The sequence below is a fragment of the Canis aureus genome, chromosome 25 (genome assembly GCF_053574225.1).
Source record: "Canis aureus isolate CA01 chromosome 25, VMU_Caureus_v.1.0, whole genome shotgun sequence".
In the NCBI taxonomy this organism is placed as follows: domain Eukaryota; kingdom Metazoa; phylum Chordata; class Mammalia; order Carnivora; family Canidae; genus Canis; species Canis aureus.
The window spans coordinates 20,659,986-20,683,229 of record NC_135635.1 but is presented as its reverse complement, the minus strand read 5'-3'; the positions used below and the strand labels follow the sequence as shown (position 1 = coordinate 20,683,229).

General features: G+C 36.3%; 1 protein-coding gene across 6 annotated transcripts in view; it reads left to right on the top strand.

The window, feature by feature from the left end:
* BMAL2 (basic helix-loop-helix ARNT like 2) overlaps nt 1-23,244 on the top strand; it is a 117,108-nt gene that overhangs the window by 34,534 nt on the left and 59,330 nt on the right. For all 6 annotated transcript variants that reach the window (XR_013364109.1, XM_077870647.1, XM_077870649.1 and 3 more), the window contains exons 2-3: nt 5,555-5,705; nt 7,196-7,297. Coding sequence is in view for 5 of the 6 variants with exons in the window: in XM_077870647.1 (XP_077726773.1) it covers nt 5,555-5,705; nt 7,196-7,297 (253 nt within the window). In the remaining variant the exon portion in view is untranslated. The remainder of the gene's footprint in view (nt 1-5,554; nt 5,706-7,195; nt 7,298-23,244) is intronic.

Genomic DNA, 23,244 nt, shown 5'->3' with positions numbered 1-23,244 from the left:
TATCTTCACCATTGAGAAGTGACAATTTGGTGAGGAAAGACAATATCAAAATATCAAAGCATATCCCTTCAAAATGAGTTGTAGAAAAGCAGAATTAACTTTCAATTCCTAACACATGGTCTCATCTAAATAAGAGTATGTGGAGGCTGAAAGTAAATTGGAAGATTAAAAATGAAATCTTCACTCTTTATGAGTCACCTTCTAACAAAAATCTACTACATGAAGGCTGAATTGTTTCCAAAGAACAGATCTTTTCATCCAGAACTAATTAGTCCCACTAACCCATATTTCCTTTTGTTTACAGAAAGCCCTCTGCTTTGAATATACTTCTACTGACATAGCAAACTTAAACTTGATGGAACATAGCTAATTATGGGGCAGTACTCCCATACTCACTAGGGAACATACAAATAAAGACCCTTAGAGCTTTAGGTTTTGATTTTGTGAAAAGAACATTATTTTGGCAGCCTAAAGACGGTCCATTAATTATTTTAAAGGTTAGGAAGTAGGATTGAAATGTGGAGATCATGCTTCCTAAAATGAGAGGCAGAAAATTCTTTATTTTTGTTTTGAACTTATAACAGGGAAACAGTGTGCTTGCTTGAGTATGTTGGAGGATTGGAGGTGGGTGGGAGGGTCTGGTATTATATATACCAGGGTGAACTATGGTTTAGTGTTGTATTTTTCCTATTGGTTTGTGATTTATTGTAAGAAATTCCCCACATTTTTCTGTGGAGACAGATACTGCTCTGTCACTCAAAATCCACTGGATTGAAGTCTGCAAACTGAAATTGGAATTAATCTCATGTTGTCTGGTAATCCTGAATTGTTCCAATTAAGAGAGTCCAAGCCTAGAAGTTTTCAAGTTCCATAAATCAGAAACTTAATTCCCAAGTGGTCAATAATCATTGATAGAATTATTCTCCCCACTTCTTTATTGTGAAATGTACTGTAACTTACAGAAGATTGTAAAAATCCTATGTGTATGTTAAAGAATTTTAAAGATTTGTGAACTCACACCTGGGTTAAGACTTAGAACATGAATTTCTTAGAAGCCCCTGTGTGTCCATCACTGATGGCATCCAGATGTAGCTTTTCTTCTCCCAAAGAGAATTCTGACTTTGCTTTTCTGTATGGTGTGGCAAGCTCTATTGATATTGGTAAATATATATATATATATATATATATATATATATATATATATATATATATATATATTAGTTTTACTTTTGAACTTTCTCTATTTTTTTTTTTTAAACATGCTGTGGGGTTCCTGGGCGGCTCAGTTGGTTAAACCTGGGACTGTAGATTTCTGCTCAGGTCATGATCTGAGGTCATGGGATCAAGCCTCCTGTCGGGCTACACTGGGTGTAGAGCCTGCTTAGAATTTTCTCTCCCTCTGCCCCTCCCTCCTTGCTCTTGTACACCTGTTGCAGTCTCTCAAAGAAAAATGTTTTTAATTAAAAATAAACGGGGCACCTGGGTGGTTCAGTCGGCTAAGCATCTGCCTTCAGCTCAGGTCATAATCCCGGGGTCCCGGGATCGAGCCCCACTTTGAGCTCCCTGCTCAGTGGGGAGCCTGCTTCTCCCTCTGCCCCTCTTCTCTGTGCGCCTTCTCTGTCAAATAAAATCCTCAAAACAATAAAAATTAAAAACATGCTGTATGTTTTTAGCTGTGACTTTTTTTTGCCCAGAATCACTAGTTTGAGATTCACCCGTGTTGATATCAGTACTTTATTCATTGTTACTGCCATTAGTATTTCATTTAGTAATTAAACCATCCGTCTGTTGAAGGAAATTTACTTTCCAGTTTTCTCCGATTTTTATTTTTGCTGTTCAGTTACAAGCAGTGCTGCTAATGCATTTCTGGCACGTGTCTAATATGCATGGAGTTTCTCTATGTACCTGGGACTGGAATGCTGAATCATATATGCAATATTCAACTTTATTAGGTAATACGGAAATAGCTTCCAAAGTGATTGGAGCACTTTACGTTCCCACCAGTACAGCATAAACTTCTCATTCCTTTACATCTTCACTCACACTTGGTGTCCTCAAACTTTGTATCACTAGAGTTTACTTTGGATCTTCCTAATTACTAATGAGATTATCTTTTTTTTTTTTTTTTTGAGATTGAGTATCTTTTCATTTGCGTATTGACTGTTGAAATTCTTTTGTAGGGTGCTGGTGTCTTTTATCCAGTTTTCTATTGGGTTGGTCTTTTTCTTATTGATGCAAAGGCATTCTTTATATGGTCTAGGTATTAATCTTTTGTTTATATGTGTAACAAATATCTTTTCCCAGTTTGTGACTGACTTGTGGTTTCATTTTCTTTGTGGTGTCTTTTAGTCAACATTAACTTAATTTTAAGATTGTATTGTTCAATCTTTCCTTTATTATTTCTACTTTTTTATGTTTTGGAAAGTTCTTTCTCCACCAATATAATGAAGAAATTGTCTCCTCTAGAATCTTCTTTGTTACATTTCTACCTTTTACATTTAGGACTTCACTCCAGCTGGAATTGGTTTTTATATTTGGTATAAGGTAGGGGGTTCAATTTTCTTCTTTTCTGTACAGAAAGCCAGTTGGCCCAGGACCAATTATTAAAAAGCTGTTTTCCCCACATTGATCTGAAATTGCACTTCAGACGTTTAGCAGGTGTCCACATATACATGTCTGGGCCCCGTCTACTTTTCCTTTGGTTTTTCTGTCCCCACAAGAATACCACACTGTATTATATGGCTTTGTAATGTCCTGATATCTGATAAAGCAAGTCCTCTCACCTTTCCTTGGCTATTCATGACCCATTGTACTTCCATGTGCACATGTGCGTTTTATGTTATTTGTGAAGTTCTACCAGAAAAAAAAATTTTTGAGAGGAATTGGATTACATATCTATTTTAGGAAAATTGCCGTCTTTATGATATTGAGGCCTCTATTCCATTAGCAATGGCCTATCTTTCCATTTACTTAGATCTTTTTTAATGTTTATATAAATTTTTATAATTAATAAAGATCTTATATACTTTTATTATATTTATTCTTTGGATACTCTATTTTTTGAGATTATTGTAAATTGTATCTTTTTTTTTTTTAAGAGTTTCTTAATTTGAGAGAGACACAGAACAAGTATGAGCAGGGGAAGAGCAGAGGGAGAGGGAGAAGCAAACGCACTGCTGAGCAGGGAGCCGGACATGGGACTTGATCCCCAGGCGCTGGGATCATGACCTGAGCCGAAGGCAGATGCTTAATTGACTGAGCCACCCAGGCACCCCTTAAAAATTTTCTTAGTGTTTGTTACTAGTGAATAGAAAGACAATTGATTTTTATATATTGACTTTATATACAGCCAACATGCTATACTTTCTAATTTTAATAATCTGTTGATTATTTTGGATTTTCTATATTATTTCTCAGTAATAGCAAAAAACAATTTTCTTCCTTCCCAATTCTTATATCTAATATCTTTTTTTCTTTCTTACTCCACTGGCAAGTCCTCTACTATAGTGTTGAAAAGGGGTAGTAATAAAAGGTGTCCTTGTTTCTGATTATAAATAGAATGCTTTCCATACTTCCTCATTAATATTTCTATATTTATTGAAATGATCACCTTTTCCCATTAGTTAGAAATTATATTAATTTATTTACTGATATTAAACCAGTCTTGGATCCTGGAATTAAACTATCTTGGTCATGATGGGTGACTCTTTGTATACATTTCTGAATTTTCCTAATATTTTTGTATCTTTGTTCACAAATGAGAGAGGCCTATAGTTTTCTTTTATTATACTGCCATTGTCAGGTTTTAATTTCGAAATTATGGAAGCCTCATAAAAAAGGACTTGGGCCAATGTATTTCTTTTTTAGTATATGTTGGAATAGTTGCATAAGAAAGAATATGGTGATATTCAGGTCTTTATTTCTTTTTGCTTCAGTTTCTGTTAAAATTCTCTAGAATTTTTGGATTCATCTAAAATTTCAAATATTTAGGATGTTGTTCATGAGATTTTTACTGTCTTTGAAATCTCTAGAACATCTAAAATTATAACCCCATGTTCATTCATATTTATTTATGTCTTTTTTTCTTAAAAAGTTTTGCCAGAGTTATTACAATTTTCAGTGTTTTAGAAGAATCTATGTTTAGCTTTTTGATATGCACTTGTTTGTATTGTATTTCAACACTTCTGGTATTAGTGATTTCTTTTCTTTGAATTCTTTGAATTTATTTTACTGATCTTTTTCTAGTTTCTTAAAATACAGATTAGGGGGATCCCCAGGTGGCTCAAAGGTTTAGCACCTGCTTTCAGCCCAGGGCGTGATCCTGGAGTCCCGGGATCAAGTCTCACATCAGGCTCCCTGCATAGAGCCTGCTTCTCCCTCCGCCTCTGTCTCTCTGTCTCTCTCATGAATAAATAAAATCTTTTTTAAAAATACAGATTAAAATTGGGGCACCTGGGTGGATCAGTTGAGTCATCATGGACAGGGAGGCCCACTTTTAGACTATAGGCTACTCTGATTTTTATATTTCATAAAACATTTAATAAATCACACTTTATACAAAAAGGATTTTATTATTGTATTTTGCAACTTAGGGTTAAAAATATCCACATCTTTTGATGCTATTCTGGGATGCTAACCAAGCAAGCTTTATGTACCACAGTACATATTTGTGATAGTTAGAACAAACATAGATTGTAATAATAGAAGAATATTTAAGTAGCACGGCACCCTGGTGGCTCAGTCGGTTAAGCAGCCAACTCTTGATTTCTGCTCAGGTTATGATCTTGAGTCCCTTCACCAACTCCACACTAAGTGGAGAGCCTGCTTGGGACTGCCCTCCTTCTGCCCTTCTTCCCTGCTTATGCATTTGCACACTCTCAATGAATGAGTGAATAAAATCTTAAAGAATGTTTAGCTATGACACATCTACATGATGGTATATTGTACAGCCATTAGAATCCCTTATAAAGAATTTGTAATAGCACTATAACGTTACCACAATGATTTGTAACTAAAGTAGAATATACTGTACACTATGATTTCTTTTTTTTTTCAAAGATTTTATTTATTCATGAGAGACAGGCAGAGAGAAGCAGACGCCATGCAGGGAGCCCGATGTGGGACTCGATCCAGAGACTCCAGGATCATGCCCTGGACTGAAGCCAGGTGCTTAACTGCTGAGCCACCCAGGCGTCCCTGTACACTATGATTTCAATGAATTTAATAACAACTATGGAAGAAATTCCAAAGGGAAATATCTCTAAATGATAACATCAGTTGGTGACATTTGATTTCCCTTTTTATTGTGTTTTCCCTATTTTCTACAATTCTTTTATAATTCAATGAGGGAAGTCAGCTTTAAAATATGGACTAGTAAATACATTTCTAACTAGTATTTGAGTGTACATAGTTTGTCTTTCATTCTATGTTGTAATTTAGTTGATATTTTTAAAATATCAAGATAGAAAAACCATTTAGAACATGTGAGAGGGATATATATAAAGTAAAAGTTAATGCTAAAAATAGATATCCTATTATGCTTTATCTCTCATAGACAGGATACTGATAGATGAGAACCAGTGCATTTCTCCTGTGATTTCCAGTCATATGAGCCAATGGACAAAACCAACAGCTCTTGGATCCCTCAGCCCCCATGTGATAGAGTTCCCAAGAAAACGAAAAGGAAGTGATTCAGACCCATCCCAGTAAGTGAATTTATTCCTCTAACCCCATGAAATCTTTCATTCTAAGGAAATCATTTAAATCAAATTTAAATAATTATTTTCAGTTACATGGTAATATTTGGATAGGGGCGATTATTTACCTACCCAACTGCTACTTGTCACTGACTAATCTGTAACTTTTCCATCCAGCTTTGAAGCTTATTAGATATCTAGAGGGGTCAGCTGGAGTCTGAAAGATAAAGGAACATAAGGTTAATTTGCTTAAAATTTATGGTCACAGCAATTGCTTCTTAATTGAATTGCTTAACCATGAGGAAAACATCTTCCTGCATGTTTTGCTAAAATGCTAAATACCATGTTGCTTTTTCTTATTCATCATTTATATGAAAACCAACCCTTGATCAGCTGTGGCCAGTTAAATCATATAAAACTCTTGTTTTCCATGTTCATTAAGCCAGGTAAATAATAAAGTCAGTGTTGAGGATACTTGCCATCTCCTTGTTTATTTTTGTTGTTTAATGCAGCTTGCAGCCCCAAATATTCTTTAATAAACTCCCCAATGCCAGAGTTCATATAATGAAAATGTTAAGACAAAGTAAATATTACAATCCAGAGCAATCCATTTTAGGCTAGTATTTTACATAAATATGAAAGTTGATGGTAGTTCTCCAAGAATGAAGGGAAAAATTTTGCATAGGTGGACATGGTGAGGACATAATGAAATAAACCAGCTCTTTTTAAATCTCTTCTCCCCAATATACTTTATAATTTAGCTAAAACTCCGAAGACAGCAAAATCAGTGTTATTCAAGTGTAAGTACCAATGTACTACCCAAGTCACATATAAATGATTTGAAGGTTGTCTACTGTTTAGGGTTGTCTGTATTCTCTTAGACTCTTCCATTAAGGTGAATAGTCATAAATAACTACAACTGACTAAGTGATTGTCTAGAACCGTTTGCTGTTTTACATCCTAAATTATCAGTTTAGAGTCCCTATTCAGCTCAAGCTGAAAGTGATTTTAAGTCCTTCTTTTTCTTCAGAATCATAAGCACCGTTGTTATTTCTTAGCATTTAAGTAAGATTGTGGCTATTGAAGTGGAGCAGTGAGTACTAGAGGTAGCAGTTTTATGCCACATAGGGGGCATGGTTGAGACCTTACATGGTTTGGGAGTGAATGGGAAAATGGTTTCAGTGGTAGGGGAAGTAATAGAAACATCCAAAGTAGTGACAGATAAAGATTTTTTGGGAAAAGACAGCACTGAAGATTAACCAATTGCCCACATTTTAGAAAATGAGGAAGCTGGGAAGCAAAAATATCAAGTGGCTTACCTAACATTACACAACTAGTTAGGATGCCTGATTGTTAGTGTGGTGCTTTCTTCATTACACCCTGCCTCCTATCTCTCTGCACCTGAACAGAATAGGGTACTTCTAGCACATAAGGAGAATCATGCTGTCCATTTCCCAACATGTATGGGTAGGGGTGACCTAAGACCTCCTTCCTTCCAGGTCGGGAATCATGACAGAAAAAATGGTGGAAAAGCTCTCCAAGAATCCTTTTACCTATCTTCTTTCAACAAGGATAGAAATATCAGCATCTAGTGGCAGCAGGTAAGTCCTGGACTTCCATTCAACATATAATTTCTCCTTGAAGGTGTATAATGGCAGTAGACAGATATTATACACCCCACTGATTTGCTCATTATCTACCTTAGAGCTTCTCTGTTTTGCCCCAATCCTTCTGTCATTTCACCATTTTTCATTCCACTAATGAAATGATGGATGTCAAAGTATTTTATGAGTTTTTACAAAATACTGATTTTGTAGCATCTTTCCCAGAGACTCAGGGCATGAAAGCTAATCAGTGGATATGAAGTTGATTTCACTGGTGGAGCCTCAGAATATTGGGTATCTTTTTAAACAAAGAAGAATGTATGAGAATGTTTACCATTTCTGCAGCACTCTTGGTTTTGAATGGAGAGCTGGTTCTTTTAGAGGGTCATTGATGAAGATTCCCTGGAATGTAGTCATTAAATACTTCTTGAGTACTATGTGACACCCAGTGGACTAAGAGGGAGATAAGACAGATAAGACTAAAGAAACATGTACAACTTAGGAAGATACAGATAATTATTAAACATTATGATGACTGCCATAATACACACCTTGGGTACTGTGGCAACAAAGACAGTTGGGCATTTAAATAAGATTGAGATAAGGAGGAAAGGACAGTTTCCTGCAGAGATCAACTGAAACTAAGTTTTAAATGAAGAATGGAAGTAAGTTATTCAGAGCAGGAATAGAGGAGGTATTTTTAGGTAGAAGGAAAGACTGCAGAGGCATAGGGCATGAAATATGAAATAGCACTCTGCTAATCAGGAAACAAGTGGCTGGCACAATACAGCAGAGGACATACATAGGTGGGTGATCCATGAGACTTGGGAGATAAACATGGACTAGGTCAAAGAGATCTGTTGAACTAAAGAATGTAGAGATTATCTGCATGCAGTCAGGAAAACAGAAGGATTTTAAGCATGAGAGGACTTGATCAAATTATGTTTAAAGAAAAATTGTGGGCCTTTGAGCTTTTTTTATTTGCTAAAGTATATATAACATAAAAATTGCCATTTCAACCATTTAAAAATATTTTATTTATTTATTCATGAGAGACAGAGAGAGAGGCAGAGACATAGGCAGAGGGAGAAGCACACTCCTTGCGGGGAGCACAATGGGGGAGCTCGATCCCAGGATCACACCCTGAGCCAAAGGCAGACACTCAACCACTGAGCCACTCAGGCATCCCTCAACCATTTTTAATGTACAATTCAGTGGCATTGGTTACAGTCACAATGTTGTACAATCATTACTACTTCCTACTTCCAAAACTACTTTATTACCCCAACTAGAAACTGTGCATTAAATAATAAAACTCCATACTTCATCTCCTTCAGTCCTTGATAACCTGTGGCCTATTTTCTAGCTCTATGATTTTGCCTATTCTAGATATTTTATATAAGTAGACTCATGCGGTGTTTATCCTTTTGTGTCTGGCTTATTTCACTTAATGTTGTATTTTGAAATTTCATGTATGTTATAGCATATATCAGAATTTCATTCTTTTTATGGCTAATATTCCATTGTATGTATGTACCACACCTTTGTAACAATGTTACATTAGTATCAAGTGTACAACATAGTCAAACTTCTCTTCTCTATACATTATGCTATGCTCACCACATAGCTACAGTCACCATATAATGCAATTACTGTATCATTGACAGTATTCCCTATGCTGTGCCTTCTATTCCCATGACTTATTCAGTCTGTAAGTGGAAGCCTGTAACTCCCATACCCCTTCACCCATTTTGCCCACCCCCACCCTCCTTCCTTCTGGAAGCCATTAATTCTTTGCATCTATAGGTCTGATTCTGCTTTTTGTTTACTCATTTGTTTTGTTTTTTAGATGCCACACGAGTGAAATCATGTGGTATTTGTCTTTCTCAGTCTGAAATTTTCACTTAGCACAATACCCTCTTGGTCCATCCATGTTGCTGCAAATGGCAAGATCTCATCTTCTATATGACTCTCTAATATTCTGTGTGTGTGTGTGTGTGTGTATACTACTTCTTTATCCATTTGTCTACTGATGGACACCTAGGTTGCTTCCATATCTTGGCTGTTGTAAATAATGTTGCAATAAACACAGAGATGCATGAATCTTTTCAAATTAGTGTTTTGATTTTATTGGGTAACTACTCAGTAGTGAAATTATTGGATCATATGGTATTTCTGTTTTAAATTTTTGGGAGGAAACTCTATACTGCTTTTCACAGTGGCTGTACCAATTTATATTGCCACCACAGTGCATGAGGGTTCCATGTTCTCTACATCCTCGCCAATACTTGTTATTTCTCATCTTTTTGTTTTTAATTATTCTTACAAGTGAAAAGTGTTATCTCATTGTGGTTTTGATTTGCCTTTCCCTGGTGATTAGTGATTAGCATCTTATCATGTGTCTGTGGATCATCTGTATGTCTTTTGAAAAATGTCTATTCAGGTCCTCTGCCCATTTTTAAATCAGAGTGTTTGGTTTTTTGGGGCATTGAATTGTATAAATTCCTTTTTATTTTGGATATTAACCCCTTATTAGATATGTCACTTGCAAATAGCTTCTCCCATTTAGTAGGTTGCCTTGTTAAATTGTTGGTTTCCTTTGCTGACAAAGGCTTTTTATCTTGATGTAGGTCTGATAGTTTATTTTTGCTTTTGTTTTCCTTGTCTTAGGAGATATATCTAAAAAAATATTGTTACAGCAAATATCAGAGAAATTACTGCCTTATTACTCTTCTAGAATTGTTATGGTTTCAGTTCTCACATATAGGTCTTTAATCCATTTTGAGTTTATTTTTGTGAATGGTGATAGAAAGTGGTTCAGTTTCCCCAGAACCATTGGTTGAATAGACTTTCTTTTCCCCATTGCATATTCCTGCCTCCTTTGTCATAGATAATTAACCATATAATGGTGGGTTTATTTCTGGGCTCTTTATCCCATTGATCTGTATCTGCTTTTGTGCTAGTCCCATACTATCTTGATTATTATAGCTTTGTAGTTTATCTTGAAACTATGATACCTCCAGTTTTGTTCTTTTTCAAGATTACTTTGGCTATTCGAAGTCTTTTGTGGTTCTGTACCAATTTTAGGATTGTTTGTTACAGTTCTGTGAAAAATGCTCTTGGTATTTTGATAGGGATTGCATTGAATCTTTAGATTGCCTTGAGTAGAATGGATATTTTAACAATATCCTATTCCATGAACATGGAATATTTTTACATTTATTTATGTCATCTTGAGTTTCTTTCATCAATGTCTTACAGTTTTCAGAGCAGAGGTCTCTCACCTCCCTGGTTAAGTTTACTCCTAGGTATTTTAGACTTTTGGGCACTCTTGTGAATGGGACTGTTCATGTAAAATCTTTTTCTGCTAGCTTGTTATTAGTGTATAAAAATGCAGTGGATTTTGGTATATTTTGTATCCTGCAACTACTGAATTGATTAGTTTTAGTAGTTTTTTGATGGAGTCGTTAGGGTTTTCTATATGTAGAATCATGTCATCTGCAAATAGTGACAGTTTCACTTCCTCCTTACCAATATGATTGCCTCATTTCTTTTTTTAGTCTGATTACTGTGACTAGGACTTCCAATACCATGTTGAATAAAAGTGGTGAGTGGACATCCTTATGGTATTCCTCATAGAAGAAAAGTTCTTAGTCCTTCACTACTGAGTATGATGTTGGCTGTGGTTTTTCATACATGGCCTGTATTGTGTTGAGGTATGTTCCCTCTAATCCTGCTTTGTTGAGAGTTTTTATCATGAATGGTTGTCGAATTTTGTCAAATACTTTTTCTGTGTCTACTGAGAAGATCATATGATTTAAAAAAAAAAAAGATTTATTTTAGAGAGCATGAGCAGAGGGAGAGGGAGATTGCCTAGTAAGCGGGGAGCCATATGTGGCTCAATCCCTCGACCCTGAGATAATGACCTGAGTGGAAACCAATAATCAGATGCTTAACTGACTGAGCCACCCAGGCACCCCAGGAAGATCATATGATTTTTATCCTTCATTTTGTTGATATGGTATATCATGTTGATTGATTTGCAAATATTGACCCATCCTTGTATCCCCAGAATAAATCCCACTTGATCATGTGAATGATCTTTTTAATGTGTTCTTGAATGTAGTTTGCTAATATTTTGTGGATGATTTTTGCAACTATGTTTATCAGAGATATTGGCTTATAGTGGGTTGTTTTTTTTTTTTTTTTTTTTTTTTTTGGTGTGTGTCTGATTTTTGGTATCAAGGTAATGCTGGCCTCATAGAATGTATCTAGAAACTCTCTTTAGATTTTTTTGGACTAGATTGAGGAAATAGGTATTAACTCTTCTGTAAATGTTTAGAATTCACTTGTGAATCCATCAGGTCTTGCTTGTTTGCTTGCTTATTTATTTATTTGTTTGTTTGATGAAGAAGAAGAAGAAGAAGAAGAACAACAACAACAACAACAAGAACAGGACGGGGGAGAAAGAATCATAAGCAAGCTTCACACTCAGCATGGAGCTCAACATGGGGCTCAATTTTACAACTCTGAGATCATGACCTAAGCTGAAATCAGAAGTCAGATGCTCAAATGACTGAGCCACCCAGGTGTCCCTGGTTGTTTATTACCAATTCAATTTCATTACTAGTAATTGGTCTGTTCAGATATTCTATTTCCTCCTGATTCAGTTTTAGAAGATTGTATGTTTCTAGGAATTTATCCATTTCTTCTAGCTTGTCCAATTTTTGCTGTATAATTGTTGTAGTATTTTCTTATAATCCTTCCATATTTCTGTGGTGTTCTTTTCCACTTTAGTTTTTAATTTTATTTATTTAGTTCCTAATATTTTTCTTGATGAGTCTGGCTAAGGGCTTATCAATTTTGTTTATCTTTTCAAAGAACCAGTTCTTGATTTTATTGACTTATTTTCTTTCTGTCTGTCTGTCTGTCTCTGTGTCATTTATTTCTGCACTAAACTTAATTATTTCCTTCCTTCTTCTTTGGGCTTTGTTTCTCTTTTTCTAGTTCTTTTAGGTGTATGGTTAGATTGAGCTTTTTTTCTAGGGTTTGTTTTTGGAGCTAGGTTTGTATTGTTACATATTTCCCTCCTAGAACTGTTTTTGCCATGTCCCAAAGATTTTGGACTGTTTTTTTTTTTATTTTTCTCTATATGTTTTTAAATTTTTTCTTTGATTTCTTTTTGACTCCTTGTTAAGCCTCCACAAGTTTGTGGGGGTTTTAGGATCTTTTAGTGATTGATTTCTAAGTTTCATACTGTTGTGGTTGGAAAAGATTTGTGGTAGATTTCAATCTTAAATCTATTGAGACTTGTTTTGTGGCCTAACATATGATCTGTTCTGAAGAATGTTTCATTTGCATTTAAAAAGAATGTATTCTGTTACTTTAAGATGGAATGTTCTGTATATGTGTGTTAAGTCCACCTGGTCTAACGTGTTGTTCAAAGCCACTGCTTCCTTATTGATTTTCTGCCTGGATGAAATACCCATTGATCCATTGTGTGTTAAAGTCCTCTGTCATTATTGTATTATTGTCAATTTTTCTATATTCATTAATGTTTGCCTTATGTATTTAGGTGCTCCTGTGTTGGATGCATGGATATTTACAATTATTCTGTCCTCTTGTTGGATCAATCCCTTTATCATTATATAATGGCCTTCTTTGACTTTCGTTACAGTCTTTGTTTTAAAGTCCATTTTGTCTGATATAGGTATTGCTACTCCAGATCCAGATTTTTTTCCCTCACTTCCCTTTGCATGGAATATTTTTTTCTAGGCTTTTACTTTGTCTATGTGTCTCTCTAGGTCTGAGGTGAGTCTTTGGTAGACAGCATTTTTTTTTTTTAAATCCATTCTGCCACCCTGTCTTTCAATTACAGCATGTAGGTCATTTACATTTAAAATAATCATTGGGGGGGAACCTGGGTGGCTCAGTGGTTGAGTGCCTGCCTTTGGCCCAGGTCATGGTCCCAGGGTCCTAGGATCAAATCCCACATCAGGCTCCTTGCAGGGAGCCTGCTTCTCCTTCTGCCTATGTCTTTGCCTCTCTCTGTGTGCCTCTCATGAATAAATAAATAAAATCTTAAAAGAAATAAGTAATTATTGTTAGTTATGTACTTATTGCCATTTCATTATTTTTACCTGGTTGTTTTTGTAGTTCTTGTACTTCTTTTCTTATTGTCTGTCTTTGTGATTGATAAGTTTTGGTAGCATCATGTTTGGCTTTAAGTTAAAACACATTCCCCTCCCCCCCAAAAAAAACTTTATTTAACCCTGTCCTTCATGTTATACATATATTGTGTTGTATATCTTTATTCATAATTTTCTAACATCTAATTGTGGCAATTTCTTTTCTACTGAAAGAAGTTCCTTCAACATTTCTTGTAAGGCTAGTTTAGTGTAATAGAATTACTTTTGGGGGAACTTCAATTCTGAACAATAACCTTGCCAGGTAGAGTAATGTTGGTTGTAGGTTTTTTCCATCAGTACTTTGAATATATCATGCCACTTTCTTTTGGCCTGCAAAGTTTCTGCTGAAAACTCAGCTGATAGCCTTATAGGGTTTTTCTTTTAGGTAACTTTTTGCTTTTCTCTTACTGCCTTTGAGAATCTCTATTTTTTAAGTAGACTCTGTGCCCAATGTGGGGCTTGAACTCAGAACCCCGAAATCTATCTTTAACCTTTGACATTTTAATTATGTGTCTTGGTTTGGACCTCCTTGGGTTCATCTTACGTAGAACTCTGTGCTTCTTGAACCTGGGTATCTATTTCTTTCCATACGTTAGGGAATTTTTCAGCTATCATTTCTTCAGATAAGTTTTTTCCCTTTTTCTCTTGCTGCTTCTTCTAGGTCCCCAACAATGAGAATGTTTTTTCCCTTGATCCCTTAATCAACCTTCATTTGTTTATTATTATTTCTCTTTTTGTCATTCACCTTGTGTGCTTTTCATTAGCTTATCTTCCAGATCGCTGATATAGTCTGCATCCTCTAATCTGTTGATTCTCTCTAATGTATTTTTGTTATTGTATTCTTCACCTCTGATTGGTTCTTTTTTACATTTTCTCTCTCTTTATTGAAGGTCTCACTGAGTTTGCTCACTCTTCTCTCCAGCCTAGTGAGCATCTTTATGATTGTTACTTTAAATTCTTTATCAGGTGCAGCCCAGGTGGCTCAGAGGTTTAGCGCCGCCTTCAGCCCAGGGTATGATCCTGGAGGCCTGGGATTGAGTCCCACGTCCGGCTCCCTGCATGGAGCCTGTTTCTCCCTCTGCCTGTGTCTCTGCCTCTCTCTGTGTGTCTCTTATGAATAAATAAATAAAATCTTAAAAAAAAAATTCTTTAGCAGGCTTATTATTATCTCTATTTCATTTAGCTCCTTTTTCTGAGGTTTTGTCTTATTCTTTCTTTTGGAACAAATTTCTCTATTTCCCCATTTTGCTTGACTTCCTGTGGGTGTGAGTGTGTGTGGTTTTTTTTTTTTTTTTAAGATTTATTCATAAGAGACAGAATGAGAGGCAGAGACATAGGCAGAAGAAGTAGGCTCTCTGCAGGAACCTGGTGTGGGACTTGATCCTGGACCCTGGGATTACACCCTGAATCAAAAGCAGACGCTCAACCACTGAGCCATCCAGGCATCCCCCTGTGTGTGTTTCTATGAGTTAAGCAGAATAACTACTCCTAAATTTGTTTTTAAGATTTTATTTATTCATGAGAGACACAGAGAGAGAGAGGCAGAGACAGAGGCAGAGAGAGAAGCAGGCTCCATGCAGGGAGCCCAATGTGGGACTTGATCCGGAGACTCTAGATCACACCCTGGGCTGAAGGTGGTGCTAAACCACTGAGCCACCCAGGCGTCCCTCTACTTCTAAATTTGAAGGAATATTCTTATGTATGGTCATCCCCTATGTAGATCTTATGTGCTTGGTGACTTTCACTGGCTGGAGATGTGGCTGGCATGGGCTGGGTGTCCCAGGACTCTCCACACAGTGGGCACCCTGGTAAGACAGGGTCAGTGTTGTCCCTGGGTTCTCCCTGCAGCAGGTGCTCTGGCAGGATAGCTAAAGCTAGGGTGGCTGCCTGCCAGTGTATCTCAAAGCTCTACACCTAGAGGGAACCTTGGCCAGATATTTGAAGCTTACACAGGTATTATTCAGAGTATCCTGGGGGCTCTCCACACAGAGGGCACCCTGACAGGACACCTGAAGTGCATGTAAAGCTCGGATTTCTGGAGGCACTATTTGTAGTGGGTGCCCTAGTGCAGTGGCTGGAGCTGAAGCAGTGTGTGGACCAGGAGACCCCTGAGCTCTTTGTACAGAGGGTGTCCTGGTAGGATAGCTGAAGTGGGTACAAACAGGTATGTTCTAGGACTCTGTTCAGAGAGTGCCTTGGAGGGGTGATGGCTGGAGCCAAGGCAGGGTACATGCCTGGGAGGGAAGGGGTGTTGGGTATTCTGCACAGGAGTTGCCATTTATCCATTCACCTGTTGGTGGGCATTTAGGTTGTTCCTATCTTTTGGCTGTTGCGAATAATGCTATTATTATTTATGAACATTGATGTACAAGTATCTGTTTGAGTCCTTGATTTAAATTCTTTCCAGTATATACCTGGGGAAATTGCTGGGTCATATGATAATCCTATGTTTAATTTTTGAGGAATGACAAAACTGTTTTCAACATTGGCTATACCATTTTACACTCATACCAGCAATGTGCAAGAGATCCAGTTTCTCCATATCCTTGCTGACATTTGTTATTTTCCATTTTTGAAAAGAATATAGCTATCCTACCAGGTATGAAGTGGTACAGACTTACATTTTCAAAGAATCACTCTGGAAACAGCATGGAGGATGTGCTGAAGGGGGAAAACCCAAGAGGCAGAGAATATAGCTGAGAAGTTCTTGCTAGGGATTGTTTTCTGACTATTGGTCTAAGAGAATGGTCCTGGACAGCAGGGCATGGAAAGGGAAGGACATATTATGATACGTTTAAAAGAGAATTGCTGATTGTTGGTTAAGGAAAGCAGGAATACAGGAAATGTTCAAATTTTCTGACTTGGTTACCTATGCGGAGCATGGTGTCATACACTGAGATTAAGAGGTAGATGGTGAATTCAGTTTTGGACACAATGAAAACATGGTTATTTCTGGGATCTCCAACTGGGCACTTGGATATGAGGTTCTGGCACTCAAGGTTGAGGCCTTGTCTGGAGATATAGATGCATATATCATTGATATGACTGTGACCGTTTCAGAAAGCCATTGCAGTGATTAGCATGGATGCAGTCCTTGGGGGAAATATATGGAGTGGGAAGACTTGGGGGCTGAGCATGTACTCTGGTGACACTCAGGCCTAAACACTATAAAGGGAGGAGGGAAATCTACCACAAATGTGAGAAGACATGGCTCTGATGTAGGAATAGTATCTCAGAAACCAAAGGAAGAGGGTTTTAAAAAGAGGAAGGCATGAAAAGGAGCAAATCTGTAGAACATTTTGATTGTATTTGTTTCTAATTTCATTTGTCTTTGATTTAGGGAGAAAGCCTACATTTCATTCAAAATGCAGTAAAACTAGTTGTTAAGGAAAGCTTTCACTGTGTTTTGGAAAAAAATATGTTTCTGTTGTATAAGATGCTACCCTAAGAAAGTGTGTCTAAGTAATGTGACAATTATTAATGTCAGAAAGTTTATTAAAATCCCTATGTAAAAATATGACTATAGGCCGAATGCCAGCGTGGAGAAAAAATACAGATAGTGAACTTACTAAATACCTACATTTTGCTGCAAACAGGAAATGAATTGTTTGGCTGATACACGATCATATGTCTTTTTTCTGTTCTACCAGGGACCATTAAATAATAGTATATTTGGATTTCATAAGTAGAGTAAGTTTGTCACCAAGAAGGCAAGTTCAGTGTTCATTTGCCAAAACATCTGCAATCAAAGCAAAAGCATGATTTAAAACAGCCAAAATTTACCTTTTGAAATTGAGGTGATGTGTATGTATATATAGTTCCAGACCATTAGCAAGGAAATCGTTCACCTGTTTAATTATTTTCTGTTTTATTCCCTAAATATGAAGTCTGGCTAAAAAGGGAAAAGAGAAAAGAAGCTAACTTAATCTGACCTGGTCTTTTGCTTCAGAGACCAATCACAGAGCAGACAACGATCAGTGACAGGAGAGGCAAGGTGGAAGGCATACCAGCCTTCACAGAATAAGCTTCATCTAGCCTCCTCTTAGGTATATGACCTTGGGCAGTCGTTAACCTTCCCAGCGTCACTGCCTTTATCTGTAAAGTGGGGATGGTAACAACTACATGATTCTCAAATGTGAGAATTAAATATTTTTGACAAAGTACCACAACTATGAAGCTATTCTTTAGACAGAAGGAAAAGCATCCCTTAAGTTTTGATCTTAATGGTCATTTTTTATTTGGAGTATTTATAAGCATCTCTTTATTTATAAGCATCTCTAATAAAGTTTATTAATTTTTTTCTATAAATAGAATGTATTATTATTTAAGCAGGAAACTATTACTCAAAATACCTCAAGTAAATAAAATAGTTCAAAGGTAGGTTCAGCTTTTTTCACAGCTCAGAAAAGGATCAATTGTTGCATCAAGAGGGAAATTTGACAAGATGAATCAGAAGCCTTAAAATAGTTTTCCCTAAAATTATATTTCTAAGGGTTTATCCTAGGAAAAATAATCAAATATGCATGTGCCATAATAGTATTAGCCATATTATTTCTAATATTGAAAAATTAGAATATTGAAATATCCAATAATAGAAATGATTAAATTATGGGCTATTTAATCAATTAAATCCTGCTCCCCAAGAATATTTGAAGCTATGGGAGAATATTCATGTTACAGTGTTTAGTGAATATGATATGAAAATTTATACTCCAATATCTGAATTTTATTATATAACATTCTATATATTATACATTCATATATATATATTCTTTAAGATTTTATTTATTCATGAGAGACACAGGCAGAGGGAGAAGCAGGCTCCATGCAGGGAGCCGGATGTGGGACTCGATCCGGAGATTCCAGATCACGCCCTGGGTGCCACCTAGGCGTCCCTCACATATATGTTCTATTTATAGATGGAACACACACCTACATAAATAGACTACACACATACATATCTAAATTAAATAGTCAAAGATGATTTTTTTTTTTGTATGTATCGGGACACATGTTTAAGAAAGACGAGAAGGATGGGATGTCTGCCTTTGACTCAGGGCATAATCCCAGGGTCCTGCTTCTCTCTCTGTCTGTGTCTCTGCCTCTTTCTCTGTCTCTCATGAATAAATGAATAAAATCTTAAAATATTAACTGTGATTATTTCAAGGTTAGATTACAGGTGTTTTCCTCTGAGTTTTTCAAGTCCCCTCTCCTCAAAAAATGATGCATTCAGAAATAAATATTTTATTTTATTTATTTTTTTTTTTTTCAGAAATAAATATTTTAAATATATATTTTAAAAACATCCTGCATAATTTTCTCTCTTTTCTTTATATGTAATGATCAGCACTGATTCTTATATTATTGTCTCTCAGTCTTTTTGGTAGTCTGAATGTTCTTTTCTAATAGGTTCTTTAGGAAGAGCTCATAGGATCAATGTGCCCCGAAATTTGGCAAATGTTAATAGTTTGTTTGCAGTTTTGTAGTTGGAGGTCAGTTTGGATAGCTATAAAATCCTGGACTCATATTTCCCTTCCTTGAGTATCTTAAATTTGTTAAACTATTTTCTTTGGGCATTAAGAATTATTGAAAAATCTAGTGACGATCTTGTTTTCTTTTCCTTATTGGTGACTTGGCCTTTTTGCCTTGTTAATTTTTTTTTTTTTAAGAGTTTTACCTATTATATGAGGCTGGCCCATGGTTGGCCCTACTGAAATGGTTTTGGTATATTTTCAATGTATAATTTCAAGATTTTTTTAATTTTAGGGAAGTGTTCTGGAATTGCAGTTTTAATGTTTATTTTGTTCTATTGTTTGGCATTCTTCATGATCCCTATCATATTTATATTGGTTTTGTGTGTGGTGTGAGAGGTTGGCTTTTGTGTGGATTACTTTCTATTGAATGTTTTTAAAATCCTTTTCACCATTTGAGGGTTTTTTTTCTTATTGTAGTTCAGTTGACAGGGTTATATCAGATTTGCATGTACAACATAGTGATTTGACAGTTCTACACAGTACTCAATGCTTACAATGATAAATGTACTCATCATTTGTCACCTTATGATGTTATTACGATATTATTGACTATATTCCCTCTGCTGTACTTTTCATCCCTGTGACTTATTTATAACTGGAATTCTTACCTCCAAATTCCCTTCATCTATTTTGCCAATCTCCTCAGCTACCTCCCCTTTGGTGACCACCAGTTTCTTCTCCATACTTTGTTTTGATACATTTGGAAATATATTTGAAAATTATATTTTTTATTTTTATTTTATTTTTTTAAAGATTTTATTTATTTGAGAGAGAGAGAGAGAGGCAGAGACCTAGGCAGAGGGAAAAGCAGGCTCCCTCCAAGGAACTCGATGTAGAACTCGATCCTGGGACTCCGGGATCGTTCCCTGAGCCAAAGGCAGACACTCAACCACTGAGCCACCCAGGCATCCCTATATATTTTTTTAAATACTACTCAATCTGCATAATTTTTTAATGAGGAACATATTTTGTCCACATCTGTTTATTTAACTTTAGTAGTGGTCTGGTAGTAACTACATTTCTTAATAAATACACATACATGTATGTATATATATATTCACACATGCATATATATATATATATTTGGCATATTATGCTAGGGACTATACTACTGTTAATATTACTGGCAAGTGAGGACTTTCCAGTTTGCAATGATATTAATTAAAATATTGACAAAATAAATTCCTTTTGTTTAAAGATCTGAGATGCTCAATTCATTTAGGCTATTTTAATACAGCCACCATGAACTATTTGGTTAAGCCAGCAATTGTTTTGAAAATTACTTTATTCAGTATTATTTATATGAAAATTATATTTCTCAGAAATTAGCATGACATATTTTTTAAGCCAAGCACCAGTTATTGTTTACTGTCAGTTAACATAGTTTTTGTTGCTGTGATGGGGATGATGTGCCTGTCAGCCTTGGGAGAGCTACTCCTTGTGTCGACAGTAATATTCATTTCCGGTCATTAGGAGCTCAGGGTAGCATTTCTAACCAAAGACTTACTAGGAATTAGGATGATGGTACTTCACCTCACATTAATTTTCTTTTGAGAATTACATAAAAGCTGTTTTGTATAGTTTGACATTTTATCCTGCTTTTTTGTAGAATGGAAGATGGTGAACAACAAGTAAAAATGAATCAGGTGCATTGAATCATTGAGATTGGTAGACGGTGGGTAGAAAAGGGTGCCCATGCAAACCTTTAGCCAACGTAAAAGGCGATGTCAAGACAGAATTGATTCCTGAATGTTAGGTCTGTCTCATTTGTTATGCTCTGATAAGTGGTGATTATCAAGTACCTGTTACCTTTTCTATCCACTTGAATAACATTTTGTCTTAATGTGCCTTTAAATTTTTCTTAGAGGGATTCTTTCTTAAAATATTTTCTTTAAGCACCAGAGAAAAGTTGATTCATGCTATAAACAAATCACAATTACTTATGAAAAGCATCTGATTGTTAGGAATTCATCATAAACTCTTTGTCAGTTTCAACATATTCTCAATGTCAGCAAAAATTTTTCTGTATCTGGCAACATGGCCAGATCTCAGTTTTGCTTTATCTTCACTTATTCTGGTTTTTGATATGATTTACAAAACACTGACATGGGTTAAAGTGGAATTAACAGTACATAGAATTAAGAGCAAGCTCCCTGCTGCTAACTTGTCAAGCAGAGGACCAGCCTCTGGCAAATAGGCCTTTCCTTAATACCATCCTCCAGAAATCTTTTCACGTGCATCTCCTTCAAGTAAAGTGCCTTATTCAAAAACTAGCTATTTCTGCCTTCCTCTGAGTTTCCTATCTCTTATAATCATCATTCATTGTTCTCACAGTGGCCTTGCTCCACCACCTGTTCTCACCTGTCTCTAACTCCTACCTCTGAGATAGAACACCCCATCTGCTGTACATTCCTGGAATCAGGCATCTCTGTCCACTGCTATTGTCTGTGCTAGTGGGTAATACTGGTAGAAACGAGAGGTGATAATTCTAGCAAGAGGATAACTAGAACATTCTTCTAATCATAAAATTTTAGGGACACCTGGGTGGCTCAGCAGTTAAGCATCTGCCTTTGGCTCAGGGCGTGATCCCAGAATCCTGGGATCGAATCCCACATCGGGCTCCTGCAGAGAGCCTGCTTTTCTCTCTTCCTGTGTCTCTGCCTGTCTCTGTGTCTCTCATGAATAAAAATATTTTTTAAAAAGCATAAAATTTTAATCTAAAAATTACTCATGAATGGACCAAAGTATGAGTCCATAACTGAATTTTATGTGAACATACATATAATTTGAATTCCATCCAGTTCACTCAAAAGTACATCTTTTGTTCCAGGAATGCATTACCCAAGGGTGAATGTTTGGCGAGGGAGGGGAATATTATCTTCAGCAGTTTTCATTAGTGTTCTCCCCTCCCTCATTCTTTTATGTGGAAAGATTACATTTCCTTTTATCTAATTTAAAGTTGCTATAAAGACAGGTCAAAGCAAGTCTCCTATTTCTTTCCCATCAGATTGTCTTTTTAAATTCATCTTACATGGAAATTCTGGAGGTGCCATGATCTAAGTGTTGTAGGAGAAACAGACAAATGTTTATAGTTAAGTAATATGAAGAGTAAAGAACTTAATTCAAATGTAAGATAAAAATGTAAGATACACATTTTCCCCCTACATTTTACCATCTATGAAGAATATCAGTGGCGTCTTCTGGTTAATTGGCAACATTTTTCTTTCTTTGTGATGCATTAAATAATACTGAATTTCTGACAGATGGTGGCTTAGGTTTGGTGACATATGGTAGTAGTATAAAAGATATTGAGGTAGCTGAGAGAGGAAGGTGATTAATCATGCAGTAGTCACAGAAAGTTTACTGGGAGAATAACCAAGCTTGGTTTTGAAGAAGGAATAGATTTTTTAAGGAATATAGAAGGGAAGGACATTCTAAGCTTAGTAAAGAGCAAGTCAGAGGAGATGTGAGAGACTTGGCATGTGCAAGGATTAGCAAGTCATTTGGCATTGCCGCTGAATAGTAACATTTGGAGATGTTGGGAAAGCATGGAGAGATGAAACTGGAAATGAGGGATCAAGCCAGGTCATAGAGAACCTTGGGATGTCATTAGGGAGCTTGGCTCTCCCTCTTAAGCAGTGAAAATACATTTTAGCAGTTTTATACAATGGAATTAGATGACTTCATTTGTTTTAGAATGATAATTCTGGACGTCAGGGTTTGTATAGACTGGAAGTGGAAGACCCTAGAAATATAGCAGGTTAAAAGGCTTTCACGGGTAGTGTCATGAGCCAGCACCTAATGAATTAAGGCAGTGACCGAGTGGATGGAGAAGAGAAGACATATATAAGAACTGTTTTAAGAACTAGAACCTATAGGAGTTTGTGATTATTTGGCTCTTCAGAGTAAAGGAGGAGGAAGGGTCTAGAATGAGCCTAGTGATGTCAGCAACCAAGATTAAACTCTACAGGAATAAGTCAGGGGTAATGGAGGAAGGAGAAATAAAATGGGGTAAATTCAAAGAACTATTCATTATGGGGTTCCTTGAGGCTTAAGGCACTTGTGAATCATTCAGATGTGTAATTCAAGTTCCGAAGCTCAGCAATGGGGTGAAGTGTGAATGAGATAGAGATGTAGTAGTAAGTAGCTTATGAACAGCTCTAAAGGCTTGGAGAGGAGGAGATATCCCAGGGTGAAGCTGTGGGGTGAGGAGAAAGTAGAG